This window comes from Podarcis gaigeae (assembly GCF_964106915.1).
Source record: "Podarcis gaigeae genome assembly, chromosome: Z".
NCBI lineage: Eukaryota > Metazoa > Chordata > Lepidosauria > Squamata > Lacertidae > Podarcis > Podarcis gaigeae.
Window position 1 is genome coordinate 40412156 of NC_139691.1, and position 20208 is coordinate 40432363.

The following is a 20208-nucleotide window of genomic DNA, read 5'->3' on the forward strand; positions in this document are numbered from 1 at the left end:
CCAGCAGCTTTTACAGGCTCAAGAGACCTCAGAGATATTAAAACAGCTGATTAGCTCTTATGTAACTACAACAAACAGCCCACTATAACCTTATATAAATGTTTATTAGTAGCAAATCAGTTTGATGCACAGTTATTAAAGGAGGAATGGAATAAAGAGTTGGATATCTCGACCAAACGATGGGAAACTGTTCACGGCACCCTTTATAGACTCCTTTCAAAGATTCACTGGGGAGTGGAAGTCATGTGCTTTAAATTTCTTAGGGTGTGTATGCAGTTTCCCTGCAGCGGGCCTTCCAAAGAAATAACACAGCCTATTTAATAAACAACGAAAGCTGGGGAAAATGTCCAGAAAAGGGCAATCAAAATGATCAAGGGCAATGGAGCAACTCCCTTATGAAGAAGGTACTTCGGTCATGCCACCTTCTGCTCACCTTTTCTCTGCACTAAAAAAAGGGGACGTGATAGAAGTTGATAAAATGATGCATTGCCATGGGGAAAGTGGTTGGAAAACCCCACCTGCTTCTCCCCACGCCAACTAGAACTTGTAGACATCCAATGAAGCTGAATATTGGAAGGTTCAGGACAGATTTGTGGAGTTGGAAGGGATCCCCAAAGGCTATTCCAATCCCTTGCAGTGCAGGAACAGTTGTTGTTGGCATCTGTCTGTCTCCAGAGACAACGGAGTGTCCTTACTGGGATGAAGTCAAACCGCTGTGTTAGCAGCACCAAAGGGCACCCTGGGGTCAGTGGCGTAGCGTGGGTTGTATTGCACCCCAGGCAGTGGCGTAGCGTGGGGGGTGCAGGAGGGGCTGGCCGCACCGGGCAAGGCAAGTAATTTGCGCCCCCTAACCCTAACCCCCAGATGTTGCGCCCGGTGCGGCCAGCCCCTCCTGCACCCCCCACGCTACGCCACTGCCTGGGGTGCAATACTGGGCAGTGTGTATGGTGGTCCTCAGCTGCCCAAGCACAAAGACTGCCACTCTGGCCTTGCTGATGTGGTCCAAAGGAAATCCAAGCAATACGTTTGGCACCAGCTTGCCAAACGGTGGCATACAAGGCACCATCCAACCGTCTTAGGGGCTCCACTCTGGATTTGTGTAGGGTTTACTGCTGAGCCTTTTCATCTCCCGAAGATCTCCTGCAATGGAGGGTTAGGATCAGAGTTTTCCTTCTCCTAGATGGGCTCCCTGCCCAGGCTGATGAGCCCCATATGCCCCTCACTTCCCTCTACAGCATGTGCAGAAAACACCTTCTTGACCACTGGACCCACACTGTTGGTCTTGTCCTTTCAATCTACTGGAGCCTGACTTCACATTGCGCTAAATGCAGTGAAGGGGGGGGCAACCTTGTATGTTTATATGAAATGTTACTATAAAGGAATCCTGTGCATCATAAACTGTACTTTTTCCTGAGGAAAAAACCACCACAACTGCAGAAAGGCGACTCCACAAGCCTTCTGATACACTACACTGACATACTTCACACTTTCAGTGAAAGAAATGACACCAGGCAGGGTAACTGACAATAGATTCACAGTTTATTCATTAGATGCAGACATTGAGACTACTAGGAAATGTGCATCAGGAGATGAGACTGCAAGGGGCCACAAACATTCCAGCGGAAATCCATATATGTCTTGAGTCAAGTAGCTGTTACATTCTTTTTGTAAAGCTATTCCTGTTGGGGGGAAAGAGCAGACAGATTAGCCAGCAATTATGAATATGCCCAAACTCCAGAAGACCCCCATGGTTGGGGGCAGATCTGAACAACAGAAAAAAACAAGGAGTACCGTTTTCTGTTCTTGATTATATCGTGTGTACTTACCTAAAGCCTCCAAATAAAGTGGACAGTCCCTGTACATAAAGACAGCTAAAAACAAACAAACCTAGAGACCGGCACTATATAGCTAATGAAAGAACTGAGAAGTATAAGAAGGAAAGAACACATATAGCCAATGAAAGAACTGAGTGTTTAGAATTGTCTGTACTGAATGACTTGTAGAGCTCCAGCAAATGAATGTTATCAAACAGTGCCACCTAGAGTATGTAACTCTGTTACTGCAGCCAAATGGAATGCATTCTCCTCATTGACAGCTTTCACTGTGCAGAACTTCAGGAATCCATTAAAAACATCTGTTCTTTCCATCTCCATAAGTCCTGTTTGGCATAAGGAAAAATAGACTCTAGACGGCCATTTACCTAACCCAAGTGCCAGACAGGTAGCCATCAAGATCACAAAGAGCTGCAGCCCAGGAATGGATTCTGACTCCGGAGATAGCCAGCAACTTGACCAGTTGGGTCAGGAAGTGTAGTTTTATTATCTTGTTTTTCTCGGGTGTCAGGTGATGGGTAAAAGGCGCAAAGGATAGCTACCTGACACCCAGGCTCTGCCCATGTACCTCCCCTTCTGATGATGTAGAAATGATGTAGTGATGATGAAAGGTGGGAGGGGGAACTGGAAATGGGGGAACCAATAAAAGTTGGGAGCACCTTTTGGAGGGGTTCGACTCTTCTCTTTGCAAGGGGAGTGCGGACCCTGCTATAGCAGTTTTGCTTACAAATAAAGGTCAGGCTTCTTAGCCACTTTGCTTTAAGTTTTGCCTGGGTCTTGCCTGTTTTCTTGAAATCCTTCGACCGCAGGGAATCCTTTCACCTAGCGGGCTCACGGAATCCCCTAAGGACTAGAGATCAGCCGGTGAGCATTTTGGTTCTTTTCAATGTGCAGAGGAAGTCCCTAACTCACCCAAGGTTTGAGACCCATTGGCTACCTCTCTTGGTTTAGCCAGCCAGTCGAAGCTGTTCCCAGGGTGTGGTAGACCTAGCGGGCCCAAGTTAACCATGCCCATTACTTCTAATGCTATGAGAGAATGATATATGATTGAATGCTATGCTATGCTATGCTTTAATGCTATGCTTTGCTTTCTCTCATTAGGGATGTGGGTGGTGCTGTGGGTTAAACCACAGAGCCTAGGACTTGCCAATCAGAAGGTCAGCGGTTTGAATCCCCGCGATGGGGTGAGCTCCCATTGCTCGGTCCCTGCTCCTGCCAACCTAGCAGTTCGAAAGCACGTCAAAGTGCAAGTAGATAAATAGGTACCGCTCTGGCAGGAAAGTAAACGGCGTTTCCATGCATTGCTCTGGTTTGCCAGAAGCGGCTTAGTCATGCTGGCCACATGACCCAGAAGCTGTACCCCAGCTCCCTCGGCCAATAAAGCGAGATGGGCGCCGCAACCCCAGAGTTGGTCACGACTGGACCTAATGGTCAGGGGTCCCCTTTACCTTTACCTTTGCTTCCTCTCATTGGTGTCCAGGGGACTGGGAGTTTCTCCTCTGTGCAGAGCCCTTGTTTAAGATTACAGCATTAAGGGCCTGATCCTATGCAGCGCTACTAGGAAGTAAGCCGCACAAGTGATCCAGGGGCGCGCGCTGTAAAACAGGTGTGCGTAATTGTCAGAGCTGCCCTAGGTCCCAGCTCACAAAGGACCAACGCCAGTTCTTATTATATACAAAAGTCTTTATTGAAGTTCAGTTTCGATTTCAAAGCTGCAGCGCGCAGCTCTACGTCTTGATCTCTAGACCGCTGAAGCTCCGTCTGAATCTCCTCCCCCCAGGCACCAGTTTAAGACTCTAGCCCTGCTCCACCTCTTCCTCTGCTCTTTCCTCCTCTGGGTCCGCCTGTCCGCTGGGGTCTTGTCCTTTCTGGACTCTTCTGACGCTGACTCCCCTGAGTCTTCCCCCTGCCTCCGGCGGGCTTTAGGACCTGGTTCCCAATCCGGGTTTTCTGCTGAGCCGCGCGCCTGTACATTTGAACTTGGCGCCCGCGCCCAGCCGGCAACCTTCCTCCTGACCGTTACACTGCTCCTGTCACTGCTTCCCCCTTCGGGGGGGCTAGCTGGGCCTGACCTCCCCTCCGTTCCCTCACTCTCCAACAGAGGCGTGGTCAGCCCTGACTCATCTTCTCTCCCCGCCGGAGGAGACGCTGGCCCTGATGCATGGGACTCTTCCCCCCCACTACGCTCTGGTGGGGGAGCTGGCCCTGATCTCTCGCTGCTGCTTTGGGAGTCCCCGCTGGCCCCTTGCTTCTGGTGTGTCACCCCTGGGACCCCCCTTGCCCTGGCCATCGGCACCCCCTTCTGGGAATCTTCTGATTCGCTGGAGAAGCTCATGGAATCTCTCGGGCCACTGTCATACTCCCCTACGCTGCCCTCCGATTCTTCCCCTTCGCTCTCCATTTCCTCTCTCCCCTGTGCCTCTGCTCCTGAGCCCCTGACAGTAATAAAGAATGGAGCTTTAGTGCTGCCATTTGTCACCTGGGCTTTCACTTGCTTAGTACCAACAGTATCATGCCTTGGCCGCTTGCAAAATGGTAGTTCCCTGTAGTTCCTTCAGGGAACTGTTTAATATCAGGTGTGAGAGCTATTCTTAGGGCTATGGCAGGAGGTTTAGAGCAAGGTTTCCCTAACTTGGGCCTTGGCTGTTTTTGGACTATAACTCCCATCATCCCTGGGTGGCCAGACTAGAAGTCAGGGATGATGGGAGTTGTAGTCCAAAAAATCAGCTGAAGATTCAAGTTAGGGAAACCCTGAGTTAGAGAGAAGCCAATTGTGATCCTCTGTGTTCAGGCTGACTAAAAGGATGGTGGATTCTGAATACTGTAATTACTTTGCAAGCATGTCACTTCGTGGAATTTATTGAGTTGCTCTAATATATAGGGGAAGGCCACCTGCGGGTTCTGGAGCATCAAGAGAGTGTCATTCGCAAACATTTTCATGTTGTGTTCTACGCTTCTCACCCTAATCTTTTTTACTGAAGTGTTCCCACAAAGTTTTAAGGAAAGTTCCTCTATAAACACTGCAAATAGTAGTGGGGACAGAGAGAAACATTGGCATGTACCTCAAAGGAGGTCAGTTCTGGTTTTTAGGTACTTTTTATTATTGCATAGATTTCATTTTTATTATTTTGTATCATTCTTATGTATAATCTTTGTTTATATGTTTGACTGCAACCTGTATTTTGTTGCCTTATTAATGAATCTGAATTTGACATCCCCACTGCAGGTGATGAACACACTAAGGGTGACAAGAATATATGTGTGTATGACTCAGACCTGGCACACCTTTGCATCCTCTCACTTCATTGCATGTGCATTTAAGTCCCAGCTGAAATGACAGAGTAAGGCTAATATTAACAGTTTAACTAGTCATTTGGCCGCCTACTCTATCCCTGGCATAGGCTCCCATTCAGCTGCATTCAGTCATGCCAACCAGAAGGGATTTACTCGGGGGGGGGGGGGGAATCAACAACAGGGGGGGGGAGAAGAGTTTGTTGCTTGAGACTTCTTTTATTTAACATGCTGTGTTCTGCGTTCTTCCTTCAGGAAGCTCAACCATTTATAGAGAATTCCCAGGCAATCTACTATTGAAGTGATGATGAGTCTGACCCTTACGTAGCTTTAACAATGTTCCAGCATAAAAATAAAATAAAACCCAATTAAAACAACAACGTGGCAGCATCACATGCCTTTAGACCACTCTGAAATGAATGCTGGTGCACATAACACTGAAAGAAACAGTGGTAAGGCTTTCTGCCCAGTTTATTTGGGCTGACTTCCAATATTCCTTCCGGAATTGAGAGAAGCTATAACAATGGCAAGAGGCTATCTGAGATAACATCGTGCCACTGGTTCCTACACACAGGTGTTGCAATGGTTCAACTCACTCTTGTGTTCTCACTCATGCCCATTTGGATGATGTTCCACTATAACTCCCATCATGCATGCCCACTGGTCATGCTGCTGGGGCTAATGGGAGCTTTATTCCAACAATCATCCGCAGGGTATCATGTTGGCTGCCCCACCCGCCCAACTGAAATAAAACCCACTGTCTAACAATATAAACAATAAAAAACAATAATGGAACAATGCACAATAAAAATGCAACGGCAATATTCAGTAACATTTCCCATAAACTAAATAAAAGCAAAGCACATACATAGACAGATAATTATGAAATTATTCTGAGGTATAATAAGTTAACTGTTTATATTTGGACAACTTTTCTCCTGTACTTTATTGGAAGGAGAAAGATAATCATTTCCTTAATAACAATTTAAACAATTTATTTAACAAGTACAATAACATTATAGCATATGTAGCCATGTTTGTTAACTGATGTGGTTTGCAGGAAGAACAGGCAGAGGAGAAACAGGCTGGTGGAAAGCTGGAAAAGGGGAACCAGGGACCGGAGCAGAGAACTTCAGGGATTCCTGCTGCAGGACTGAAGTTCCGGGTAGAGACTTTATTGTTTGGACAATGCCAGGCGAGCCCTGGGAAGAAGGGCCTGGAAACAGTGAACTCTTTTATTAGTTGACTGGCAAGCACTTCAAGGTCTCGCCAAGGACTTACAGATCCCAGTTACTATTTGCACACCCCCCCCCTTTGGATTTGCTTCTACCTTCAGGTGCCTATTCTGTACAGTTACCGTATTTTTCACTCTATAGGACACACTTTTTCCCCTCCAAAAATTAAGGGGAAATGTGTGTGCATCCTATGGAGCGAATGCAGGCTCCTTGGCTTCAGCGATAGCAATGCGAAGCCTCCGAAGCGCAGAGGGAGCGCTCCCAGTCCCACCAGAAGATGCTGGGGACTGAACCTGATGCCTTCTGCATGCTAAGCACTTGTTCTACCACTGAGCTATGGCCCTAGCTCACAATATTGCTGTCAGGATAAAATGGAGATGGTGGAGGCTGAAATGCGTATGCTCTGTGGAGGAAAGGTGGGATAGAAGTATAAGAAGGAATAAAGTATGTAAACTAGCCTATAAGTGAATAAACTACAGTATATTTTTAACTTACTCTCCTAATAATTTGTATATAAATTATAAAAGTGGTATATAAATTTTGTTAAATAAAAAAAGAGGAAATGTTCAGATTTTCAAACAGTATGTTATGCCTGAGCCTTCATTGCTGAAACTCCCAACAGCATTTTCATGCTCACAAACACCTGATGAAGGAACCATTGTGACATAACCCATTCAAGCAGAGCGAAGGGGCAACAGGCTGTCAACAGTGGCAGTAGTTGGGGGCTTCCATCTATTCAAAAGCCACAGAAAGTCTCTTCCTACTGCCTGAGGAATTAATTCCTTCTTTAACGTTCATAATTGCTGGATTGATTGAACAGGACTGGATCTAACATTTGCTTGGATTTGGCACCATTGATAGGGAACTGCCTGCTGTGTCCTCCGCTCTGAAGTCACCCTGGTCTTTGGGCCTCCAGCACCTTCTTCAGCATGTCCAACCCATCTAAGAGGTGTATGATACTGGTGTTCCACTGGGTTAGGAAGAAGCCCCTGAGAGAGAAGCCGTGCTCTACCACCTCGGCCAGACCTTCTGCCTCTGCACTGGCTTGCAACACTCCTCACATTTCACCCTACTTCACGAGGAGCAAGACACAACCCGCTCCACTCAGGAGGTCCAGCAGGCGCAAGGTGCTGCGATTGCCGAATCTCACCGACCGTAAGTTTTTAAGATCTGTCATTGGCAGCATTGGCCGGAAGAGAGCCCGCAGGAGTGGCAAGCAAAAGAAGATTCCAGCGGGAACAGGAAAAGGGGTGAGGGCTAGGCTAGAGGTAAGAAGGCTCCAAAGCTATTTGCGGGGTGGGATTGCTTTAAAAAGTGTTGAATGAGTTGATCCATATGGATCAAGTGGGATTTCTCCCCGATAGGCAACTGAAAAATAACGTAAGGAAAGTTAACAACATAATAGAATAACTGAAGGTACACAGTGAAAAACCGGCTGCCCTGATTTTTCTCAGTGCAGAAAAAGCATGACATCATCATCTGGTTATTTATGAAAGAAGTGTTTGAAAAAATGGAACCAGGTGATGCCTTCTTAAGAGGTATCAACGCTTTACATAAGGAACAATGGGCAAATATTATAGTAAACAACATCATCTCAGAAAAATGCAGTATCATGAAAGGAACAAGACAAAGGTGCCCCCTCTCTCCGCTATTATTCTCACCCTAGAAGCTTTATGGCAAAATATAAGGAATAATGATAAAATTAGAAGAATAAGAGTGGGCAAACATAACTACAAAATAAAAGCTTTCATGGATGATATTGTCTTAACTCTGGAACAACCCTTAGAAAGTGTACTAGAGCTGTTAAAGGAGATAATCGAATTTGGAAAACTGGTGGGCTTCAAAATAAATATAAATAATACCAAAATGTTAGTTAAGAACATGGATAATCAACCCAATCAGGGGAAATTACCAGATGGAAGATAGAGAAAAAGTTAAGTACATAGGAGTGTCACTATTAATAAATAAAAATAACATCTATAAAGATACAATGCAAGGACTTGGAAAGAAGTTTAAAAAGATTTAGATATATTGGACAAAATGCAATTATCATTACTGGGGAGAATCTTGGCAATAAAAATGAATACTCTCCCAAAAATGCTATTTCTTTTCCAAACAATGTCTAAAAGAGTGGCGAAAAGATCTGTCTTAAGTTTATTTGCCGGGGAAGAAGCCCAGGATAAAGCCGAGGATTCTTATTGACATAAAAGATAGAGGAGGTTTCGCACTCCCTGACTTAGAATTGTATTTTGAAACTGCTTGCCTGTGCTGGATACAATATTGGGTACTGCTGCTAGAAAATACACAGTTGCTAGACTTGGAGGGCCCTGTCATCAAATACTGTTGGCACACTTGTATTTGGTATGGAAAAGCTGGAATACATAAAAGCTTTGCCAACCATGTTATTATAAAAAAACTTAATTAGGGTATGGGAAAAATACAAAAATTTATTAGAAAACAAATCACCAACATGGTTATCCCCAACAGAAGCTGACACAAGAAAAAATAATAATATGAGGGATAATTTGGGTGCCTATAATGAATTGTTAGGGACGCGGGTGGCGCTGTGGATAAAACCTCAGTGCCTAGGACTTGCCGATCGTATGGTCAGCGGTTCGAATCCCCGCGGCGGGGTGAGCTCCTGTCGTTCGGTCCCAGCTCCTGCCTACCTAGCAGTTCGAAAGCACCCCTAAGTGCAAGTAGATAAATAGGTACCACTTTATAGCGGGAAGGTAAACGGCGTTTCCGTGTGCTGCGCTGGTGCTGGCTCGCCAGAGCAGCTTCGTCACGCTGGCCACATGACCCGGAAGTGTCTCCGGACAGCGCTGGCCCCCGGCCTCTTAAGTGAGATGTCGGCCCGTACGGGCAGGGGTACCGACTGGCAGGGTACCTTTTAATGAATTGTTAGACTTTTCAAAAGAACAAAAAAATGAAATAAATTGAAGGGATTAAAGAATATGTGTTGGACTGGCTATATTATAACCAAATCAATTCAAAATTTAAGGTAGACAAGAAATTGGGATTTGCATAAAAACCATCACAATTCAAAGAAGAAATATTAAGATCTAGAGTTAAAAATTAATCTAAAATGTACAGAATATTACTCAATTGGGAAACGAAAGAAGAATTTGTGAAATCTTCTATGATTAAATGGGCACTTGATGTGGGTCATAATGTTGATTTGAACCTGTGGGAACAATTGTGGAAAATAAACTTAAAAATCACTGCTAGTTATGCACTAAAAGAGAACTGTGCCTGGGCAATATATCACCCAGGACCTGTCTAAAGATGACCTATGCTGGAAGAGCAAAGAAAAAACCCGGCACATTTTATCATTCATGGTGGTCTTGTAGAATAAAAGAATTTTGGGAGAATGGTGTATAACCAACTTAAGAAAATGCTTAGAAGAATGTTTCTCAAACGCCCTTAGATGCCGACTACTCACAACTCTGCGGATGCTGCCTCAACCATGGCTGGTAACGAAGTCGCGGGAACATCCAGCATCCGATATGACTTAGCAGGAAAAAGTTTCAAGGTATAGGAGCATCCCTTGAAAGCTGCACAAGGCGCTCGGGCCGATTCGGGATTGGCCGGGAGGAGAACCAATCAGAACGAGGGATTGGCTTGAGAACCTTCACATCGGTTTGAAGGCAGAGAATCCCCTGGCGGAGAGAGAACGCAGTGACGCCACTAAGCTATAGAGGTTTAAAAGAAGGGGGTGGGGAATCCCTATAAGCATTGCACAAAACCCTCGCTTCCGGTTCATATGCGAAGCCCGACGAATGCGGGGCAGAAAGACAATACGAAGAGGGGTGGGGAGTTCCCTGCGCCTCCCTTCTCCTAGAGAGTGTTTCCTCCCCCATGCCTTTTGCATCGGTATAGGAGCCAACTCCTAGGGGATGAGGTCTCTTCATTTCCCCCCCGCCCCCAACATATTTGAGGGGCCATCCCACCCCCAAGTTAATGGGCCTCGCTATTCAAATGGTGTGCGATGATTTCTAACATGTGGGGAGAGGCTTATTTAGTTAGCCCGCCCCCACCCCCGATATATTTTATTCAAGCCTCGTGTATCGTCGATTGGGAACCGGAAGTGTAGGTGCAGTCTTCGTCCAGAGCTAAGGTAGCCCTATGGGCCTTTGTAGAAAAGTCCTAAAACCCTAAACGCACTTCCTCGCGAGCAAGCGCAGCTGGCATAGGAGGCTAGGAGGGGCCCGATCCCCTCCTCCTCTTCCTCCTCCGTTGCCATGCCCAAGGTGGTGTCCCGCTCCGTGGTTTGCTCCGACACCCGCGACCGGGAGGAATACGACGACGGCGAGAAGCCCCTGCACGTCTATTACTGCCTGTGCGGGCAGATGGTGCTGGTCCTGGGTGAGCATAGAGAACCGGGCAGGGGCGGCCCAGATCCCGCAGGCAGCGCTTCCCTTCTCCTCTTCCTCCATTTCAATCCCACGCCTTCCACCTACCCGGGGCTCAGGGTTTAGCCGGCGCGGTTCTTTCCCGCGACGACCCTGCGAGGTAGGCTAGGCAAAGGCAGGCAGGCTTAAATTTCAGCGATGCTGCTGTGTCAACGGCCGCTGACTTCTTTCTTCTCCACCCCCACCAAGGGGTTCCGGGATCTGCAGTTTGTTCAAGGCGCTGCCATCGGGTAGGGGTGCGGGGAGCAAAACCTCAATAATCGGATTGATTTGGGCGCCGCTGAGACATCTCGCGAGGCCTGTTCCACTCTTAGTGCTATAATCATATATTTATTTAGCTCGTACACACCGCCCTTCATCCAGAGATCACAGGGCGGTTCACGACATAAAAAAAGCAAAATATGGACCCAGGAATGGTTTGGTAAATATACCCCCCCCCCAGGAGGCAGACCCTGTTTTCTGCTTTCGTGCCCCAATAAATCATAGAGTCTTGGACCCCTGAGGGTAATCCCCTGCAATGCAGGAATCTTTCGCCCAACATGGTGCTTGAAGCCACAACCCTGAGTCTCACGCTCCACCAACTGAGCTGTCCCAGGGGCTGGGTGGTCGTCTGTCATGGATGCTTTAGTTGAGATTTCCTAATTGCAGAGGGTTGGACTAGATGACCCTCGGGCTCCCTTCCAACTCAGCGGTTCTGCGTGTTCAATCTCTGTCCCTGTGTATACAAATAGTCTGTTTATTTATAGTTATTCACATGTAAAGTTCAGCAGCTGAACTATTAAAAACATGTACTCTTTCATACAAACACTTGTACATTTGCAGAGATACATTGCACACATTCGGTGTGAACAGGCCTATTTGTTCTATGGGGGTGGGACCTTTCTATCTGTATTTTCTACACCACAAGCAATTTTATACACTTCTCTTTTATTGTTCATTGAGTTCAGTGGGACTTAGGTCGCCTAGGAGCTATATATTTAAAGCAGTGTCATGCCATTTTAAACAGTCGTATTTCCCCAAGGAATCCTGGAAACTGTAGTTTCCCAAGGTACTGAGTTGTTAGGAGACACCTATTCCCCTCACAGTACTACAGTTCCCATAATGGTTTAATAATGAATCCCTCTTCCCAGGGAATTGGGAATTGTAGTTCTGGGAGGGTCTCCTAACAACCCACAACATCTGCAACAATGTTCTGCCTTCACTGTTGGGTAAACATGTGCGTGTTTTTTAAAAATACAGTAATAATAAAAAGATTGTGGGGAAAGGAATAATAAAGACCTGCTTTATAACATGCTGTGAGGGTGAAAGTACATTTTAAATATATGGAAATTTGTATTTTCTTCCCAGTTAGTTTACTAAAAACAGATGACCCCAGGGGCCTTTACCAGGACAGAATTTTGTCCTTATGTGGTGAAAAACTACCCCTAGTCTCTGTGTTTCTGCAGATTGTCAGCTGGAGAAGCTGCCCATGAGACCTCGAGACAGAGCCCGGGTGATTGATGCGGCCAAACACGCCCACAAATTCTGCAACACCGAAGAGGAGGAAAACGTTTATCTCCGCAGGTAGGAAAATCCAGCCTCTTCCACAAAGTCGCTGTGCAAGCATAATGCTTAATCACCCTTGTGGTTCCTGGGCTGCCATTTTTTATTCTTCTACTAGCCTGCATATGGACAGAACAGAACTGAAAATGGTTTACTCAGAAGTTGGGTGTCCTTGCTAAAGGTTTGTTTTCTTACTTGTACAAACCTTGGGGTTCTCCCTTGGCTGCTGATACCTCCTTACTTTGTGTAGATGGGGCCATTATAATTACAGAAAGATTGACACTGGAGGAATCAGTTCGCTGTTAATATATAGCAGGAGGGAGGAATGTTTTTCACCCCAAGCCAGTGATCTTTTTTCTTGCTATTGTTAAGGTTTTGTGTTCAGTTCTTCAGCGCAGAGTATGTGTTGTTAGGGTCTTCTGTTCATACAGTCAAAACTATCTCTCTTCCTCCCCCAGGCCGGAAGGCATTGAACGGCAGTACAGAAAAAAATGTGGAAAGTGAGTATGACGGTATAGGTATTTTGGGAATTTTAGCAGTGTCTTATTTACAATTTTATTTGTAAACTGCTTGGAAAGTTCTTCAATCAAGCATTATATGAAACTCCTAAATAATTAATTAAAATATTATTTGTACACACATACATACAGGTACACTCTCACACACTCTCACGCTCTCACACACACAAAGGGAGAGAGAGATTCAAGTTTTTATAACGTTGTCACAACTGGAGCAATACCTGACCAGCCAATGTAATTCTATTTAATGTCCAATGAATTAGAGGATCATTCATTCTTTTTATTTTCTTTTTCTCCCCATCCCCCTACTTGTTAGGTGTGGACTTCTTCTCTTCTACCAGCACCAGCAGAAGAACGCCCCGGTAACATTCATTGTTGATGGTGCTGTGGTCAAATTTGGACAGGGCTTTGGAAAAACGAACATATACACCCAGAAGCAAGAGCCACCCAAGAAGGTAGGGACGTGGATTTTGTAGAATCATGGCTGCTTCCATGCTGAGAGCTCAAAACTGAGACTGTGGCTCTGAGTGCCTGGCTGTTGCTCAGCTTGAACAGTAGGAGATGGCTGTGGCCTTCAAGCTTAGGGTTGGCAACCTTCTGGGGACAGCATACTAGTGGTGGGCAGGACCAGAGGGCAGGACCAGAGGCAACAAATGTGAACAGTAGGCTCATTTCTATGCACACTTGCAAATCCCCCTCTTTTCTCTATTCAGGCAATCAAGAAGTATGATCAGAGTTCAAATATACTTTCTAGTGAAGCAAAAATGCTCAAGGAGGGCTGGTGAGGGCTGTGTAATCTGAGGAGAATTCCAAGGTCCAGACAGAAGCACCTGGAGGACAGTCAGCTTCTGTTCTCACGTTGTGAGACTTCACATGATGTAAACAGCACTTGCTGTTTCCTGCCAGCATGGCAACTGGTGGGGGCTGAAATCCCAACACAGAGATGACCCGTGCCTGGGCTAGGCGGCCCTTTGTTCTTCTCTAGTTCCACCAAAAGGGAATTAATTTCTCTTCCTGTTACTGCTACTGCCTCTAATTCACAGCACCAGAACAGCCTCTTAGAGGATAGTTGTTTCTACATATTCTAAGCCATGGATGAGGATGAGGAATATGTGCCCCTTGAAATGCTGCTGGACTTCAAATACCATAATCCCTGAGTGCTAGTCACGCTGGCTAGGGCAGATAAGACCTTGGAGTCCAGCAATATAGGGAAGGCTCCAGGTTCCTTGCCACTGTTCTAAGCCCCAAGTTGATGCATACTTAAAAATATACATGCCTTTGTTTTCAAGGTGATGATGACCAAACGGACGAAAGACATGGGCAAATTCAGTTCGGTCACAGTCTCCACCATTGATGAAGAGGAGGAGGAGATTGAAGCGGTAAGTTTTCTCTCTCCTTCCCTGTAGTAGTAGGCGAAATCTAGGCTGCCTTTCCGTATCCATCTTATTTGGCCAGCTAGTTCAGATCAGTGTGTGAGCTGGCCTCTGCAGTTGCTGGCCCTGTAAATTTCCCTTTCGGGAAGAGCTCCAGTATGGTTAACTGGTTAGAATGTAGGATTATTATTATTTGTGAAAGACAAAAAAGTGTTTTATGCTTGAATCAGATGTTTAGACAGGGACTTCTTCATATGTCATTTGCAACTACAAGGACACAATGAGTAAATCTGGTTGGAAAGTCAACAGGGAAAGAGCCAAGGAGAACAGAAAATGCATGCATCACTAGAGCGGAACAGACTGTCCCCCAAAACACTCGCACTACACTCACGCTACACTGATATTGCTGATGTAGCTCATCCCCATCCCAGAGTCAGTGCTGCTGCCCAGGCAGTGACAGCTTTTGGACTCCTTCCTTAACATATCAAACACAGAGTGCACTAGCTTGGCTCCCTCTGTGCAGTGGCCCTCAGCATAGTTGTTTACAGCACCACTGTGGCCAAAGACAAAGTTGTCAGGTCTGAAGATCTGGCCAAAAGGTTCAGACCTGACTTGAGTCCGTTGCGCCAGGTTCCAAGTCAACAAGGATTGCATGGGAGACGTACTTGTTACCAGATGCTTCATTGTAGTAAAAGTAAAAGGTAAAGGACCCCAGGACAGTTTAGTCCAGTCAAAGGTGACAATGGAGTTGTGGCGCTCATATTGCTTTCAGGCCGAGGGAGCCGGCGTTTGTCCACAGACAGCTTTCCAGGTCATGTGGCCAGCAGGACTAAACCGCTTCTGGTGTAATGGTACACCATGACAGAAACCAGAGCGCATGGAAACACTGTTTACCTTCCTGCCGCAGCAGTACCTATTTATCTACCTGCACTAACGTGCTTTTGTAGTGCTAGGTTGGCAGGAGCTGGGGCAGAGCAACGGGAGCTCACCCCGTCGCAGGGAACCGAACCACCAACCTTCTGATCGGCAAGCCCAAGTGGTTTAGACCACAGTGCCCCCCATTGTAGTATTCACTGATCCTCTCTAGCTGCAGGTTTCTTTCTCTGTGGTAGCTGTCTGTGGGGCCAATGCCGTGCTTGTTGCTAACTACCTCCCAGAAGTTCATGCCAATTGGTTGCTGCACCTGCACACATGGTGATGGCCTTATTCAAGGCTGGCCTCCTCTTACTGGCCGTTTCTGTCTCTGGTACACCCACCAGCACTGGCAGCTAGCAACAGGGAGTGCCTCTGCAAAGATTTTGGCCAAGGAGAACTGCATTTGAAACCTCCCACTCTGCCACAAAGCTTAACATGTCGGCATGGATGTGCTGCTGCCTCTTAGTCTCAGCTGCCTCTGAGGGGTAGAGAAAAGAGGCACCATGAATACATACCGTGCATGTCATACATCCTTGCAAATAAGCCTGCAACAGTAACTGGTGTCCTGAAAGACTACTAGCCTATGTTTCCATGCTGGCTGCAGAGAAAGGGAAGCTGTTGCAGGTGCAACTGCCAGCAAAGTGGGCTGAATTCCAGGTACTAGCCCCACTCCTTTGCCTCAGAGGACAGCAGTGGGAGCTGTTGCCTGGCATTAGCAAAGTGATTTAAATAACCCAGATGGCCTCCAGAGAAAAAAGTCTTGATAAACACGTTACTGAGGAAACTGAGCAAAAACAGTGCATACTCCAAGGAGAAAGGAATAGGGAGGTTTTGTCTTTCCTTCACTGATGTCTTGTACATAGCTGGGAGACATTCAACTAAACATGCAGAGGAAAAGCTCCCTCAGATCTACACAGCCAATCAGGCCCTTTTCTACCTCTGTGAAGATTATGCCACTCTGTCTGGTTGCTAAGCAGTAGCTTTACCTGTCCTCCTCTTGGCTGGTTGCTTTAACAATAACAGAATTAACCCTTGTCGCAAACTGAATGAACCCTGCTTTGCGCTCCCAACACCTAGTAGGCGGAGACCAAAAGGAAACAGCAGGGGAAGGCCAAGGATGAAGTCCGGAAATACCAAGGGCTTCCTGATGCCACCGAGCTTTTCACTGTGATAGCTTTATGCAAGCTGCTCCAAGAGCCTCTTGGATAGAAAGAGTGACATAAGCACTATAAATTAATGCTAATCTCTTGCGAAAGAAACTGCCTTCTACTGAGTGGGCTGCGAGAAGAGTAACATGGCGAACAATCCCTCCACCATGAAGCCCACTTATTCTCATGCACAGAATTCTTGGTTGCCTATGGCAAGGAGGCGAGATGTTTAATATAAGGCTGGTGTCATACTACATACACATGAAAGCCACTTGGCAGCTGGTGAGGAAGGGTAAGGAAGCATCACTTGAAGAGCCACAAGCCCATGGAACTATTCTTAACATAGGTCAGTGAGCAAAAAATAGAAATAGATATCACTGAATCATAGAGTTGGAAGGGACCCTGAGGGTCATCTAGTCCAACCCCCTGCAGTGCAGGAATCTCAGGTAAAGCATCCACAACAGATGGCTATCCAACCTCTGCTTAAAAACCTCCAAGGAAGGAGAGTCCACAACCTCCCAAGGGAGACTGTTCCACTATCTTAGGCTGCTCTCTGCAGAGGGTGGTTTCTCATAGGCTGAGCATTCAAGTCTCATCCTCTGTAGCCTCAAATGGTACAGCCAAACAAAAGCTGTACCATGTTATGCTGCTGAGTAAACATTCTTTAGTATGGATTAGGGAGGGAGTTGGAAAGGACCCTGAGGGTATATGTATCGGCATCCAAGGGAAATCAAGGAACCAGAAAGGGATTGTGAAGTTAGCAGTTGAGGAGTTTAAATACCTTCCCAAAATAGATGATGGGGTAGGGAGAAAAGTGTAATGCTACTTCCTTAACCTGCAATGTCTTTTTAATGACTTTTTCTGGTGCAGAGTACTACTAAGTGGTGGACTTTGTGTTAACTTCCCTAACTCTCATGTGTTTTTCCAGCGAGAAATTGCCGATTCGTATGCACAGAACGCCAAGGTGATTGAGAAGCAGCTGGAGCGGAAGGGCATGAGCAAGAGAAGGCTGCAGGAGCTGGTGCGTTGTCCCCCCCCCCTCCTTCCTTCCCATTTCATGGTTGGACTAGATGCAATCATTTTCTTTATATGCTGGTAAGATTCAGCTCACTGGCTACTTTCAGACAATCACATTTTAGCTTAGGGCTTATCCACACTTACCTTTCTCTGCTTTTCTCAGTAACGACTGACAATTTAAAGCTCCACATGCAAGCAAACACACACCCTGCTTTGGGGGGTTTTCTGGCTCCAGAACTTTCCATGTGAAAAACTGCTCTTTAAAGCTCAATTGGAGCAAACGTCAATCCATGGAAAACCCAAATTGATGTTTGCTCCGATTCAGCTTTAAAGAGCAGTTTTTTCTGGGGGAAACATTGGGCAAAAGGAAAAATAAGATACTCAGACACGGAGCGTTAAAGCGTGGACATGTGCCTGGAAAGTGCAGGGCAAAAGGTAAGAGGGGATAATCCCTTAGTTAGCTAAGACAGGAACAAGCCTTCGGACTGCACAAGTGAGAAAACTGTTAGAATCCCTCCCAGTCCAGACTCAGGGGTGGGGAAACATTTCCAACCAGCAGACTGGATCCTGGGGTAACCACCGCCATGTCACAATGGCATCAGGTGACCCAGCGTTCTTTTGTAGTGTGGCTTGAGTTGAAGTCATTTCCTACAAAGGAAGTTCCCTGTTGATTTAAGCAGGGCTTGAAATCATCACTAATCAGCTAATAGGTACTGGCTTCCAGCAGGGGTCAGCTGCAGCACAGAATTCCGCATTAGCAAGTTGTGCTGTTCCAGTGCTGTTAAAGACATTTTCCTAGTCTAGGCAGAAAGAAAAGGGAAACTACAGTTAATTGAATATTTCCTGATATATTCTCTCCTTCTGCACAGGGACGAGTGATGGGGCTGTGTGTGCTCCCACAAAGCTTATTAAGCTGAGATATAGTCATCCAAATAAGCACATTTCCCCTCTTTTAACAGCACATCTTACAAGTGCAGACAGGCACGATGAACTCTACAGATATTTTTGTGCCACCAGTATGTTGCGAAGCATTTGTTCTAGAAAGGCACTGAACTGTTTTATCAAGAAAGGTCTGGAATAGTGCCATCCTGCAGCTAGCTGTCTGGGCTGGGTAATATTCAGACCATTACAGCAGGTTTAGGGAAACATGTTTCATCTCAAGGGCCAGTGAGGGGGGGGGGTCGTGTCTGGAGGGAGCTCTTGAGACCTAGATAGAGAAGCATGAAATATCTGGAATTGCTCGTGGTATATCCAGGCATGGCGGTATGTCAGATCGTGAAGAAATGTGATTAGTGGCCAGTGAAGTGCATATTCAGGAACTCAATATATTATTGATCTAAGGATACTTGGTTAAGCTGTTGAGGAACTTGCTATTCCCTGGAATACAATTTGAAAACTAGCAAAGCAGGAGGTATCATTCCTCTAGTCTTTTGTCTGTGTTTCTGAAGCACCAACATAGTAATTAACAACTGGATTTAGGGATATTCCAAGAATATTTAATAAAATTTTACCCTTTAATTTTTTTAAAATTTTGTTTTAATCAGGCTGAGCTGGAAGCAAAGAAGGCCAAAATGAAAGGAACTCTTATTGATAACCAGTTCAAATAAGGAGCATCGATATAGAGGACTAGCCAAGAAATGTCATTTAGGAAGCAGGGACAGGGGGAAACACAATACCCCTTCGTCCTTTTTTAATCTGCCCTATGAAATCACTAATTTGCTTCATTGATTCTACCATGGAAGATGGAACTGCTCCATTGTTTTTATGGATTTTGCATTTTATTCTGCACACCATGTTTTTAATGTATTCGGAAAAGTTTTGAGTTATACTTCCATTGAATTTTACTTCCATTGAATTTTACTTCCATTGAATTTTACTTCCATTGGTTTTTACTTCCATTGAATTATACTTCTTCCATTGCAGAGCTGAGAGGTATTAGTTTGCCTCTGTTATGCAGTGTTTTTAAATTTTTATAATTTTCATATGTACGTAGAAATTTTACATATTGTAAGCATTGTGTTGCCGAGGCGGAAACAATGTGTACAGAGAAATAAACCCCTAACAAGTTGTTTTTATGTGGCTTATCATTTCCAACCCACCCATGTCTCTTGACATAAAGTTAAATTTCTTTATTACACGTGTATTCCACCGTTCCTTGGAGAGATCAGAGGGGATAATCTGGAGCTCTCGTGCAGTCTTCCACCCAGATATTGATCACACTAAAAGCCATACTACAGGTGGCATCAAATGTGACTCGACATTTATCGTGCAGGTTTTAAAAATGCATGGGGAGGGAATTTAACCATTTCCCCTCCGTTACCACAATATTTGCTTTGGGCAAAATCTCCCTGTCATGCAAATGGGGAATTCCCCTTTCACCCCAAAGCAAATAACAGTGCAATGCGGAAGAAACAGTGCAATAGTGGAAGAAAAGGGTAAAAGCCCTTCTCCATACCTCATTTGATTCTCCCCTCTATAGCTGCTTCAATCTACCTTTTTAGGGGAGGAAAAAAGAGAAACCGTGCAGGTCAGATGCCCTCCGGATTTTGGGAGCTCAATTTCCATCAGCCCCAACCAGCATGGCTAGTGGTCAAGGAAGATGGGAGTTGTAGTCTAGGAACAGCACCCTGGTGTAATAGAGGTGGAGATGCAGTGTTTCTCTGGAGCTTTTGTATAAAATTAAGTTTTCATTAAGCAAGAGAGTGATTTTGTTGTAGTAGTAACGATGTTTGGCCTGCTAGGGGCCTCAAACTACAGCACAGTGCTGGCAAAATCCAAACCAAATAGCCAAGCCAAGCAAGAAGTGATTGGGTTCACCTAGGTTGTTAACTAGGGACCAATCAAAAGTTTGTGTTCCATGAATGGAAGGAGAGTCCCACTCATCGGAGGGCTCCTGTGAATGGGCAAACAAATCAGAATGAT

The 20208-nt window shown here is 45.7% G+C and overlaps 1 protein-coding gene and 1 long non-coding RNA gene across 2 annotated transcripts; one reads left to right on the forward strand and one right to left on the reverse strand.

Moving 5' to 3' along the window:
- Positions 1 to 1517: 1517 nt before the first annotated feature.
- Positions 1518 to 12210, reverse strand: LOC310837050. Its single transcript, XR_014560375.1, has 3 exons — positions 10822 to 12210; positions 9804 to 10020; positions 1518 to 1679 (listed from the first exon to the last, which is right to left on the reverse strand). It is a non-coding gene; the product is annotated as an uncharacterized lncRNA (long non-coding RNA).
- Positions 10468 to 19354, forward strand: STEEP1 (STING1 ER exit protein 1). The gene is made up of 7 exons (XM_083723123.1): positions 10468 to 10726; positions 12219 to 12336; positions 12774 to 12815; positions 13150 to 13288; positions 14123 to 14212; positions 17198 to 17290; positions 18831 to 19354. Exons 1-7 carry the CDS (start codon positions 10603 to 10605, stop codon positions 18891 to 18893), a joined length of 669 nt encoding a protein of 222 aa, XP_083579249.1. The 5' UTR covers positions 10468 to 10602; the 3' UTR covers positions 18894 to 19354.
- The last annotated feature ends 854 nt before the right edge of the window (positions 19355 to 20208 follow it).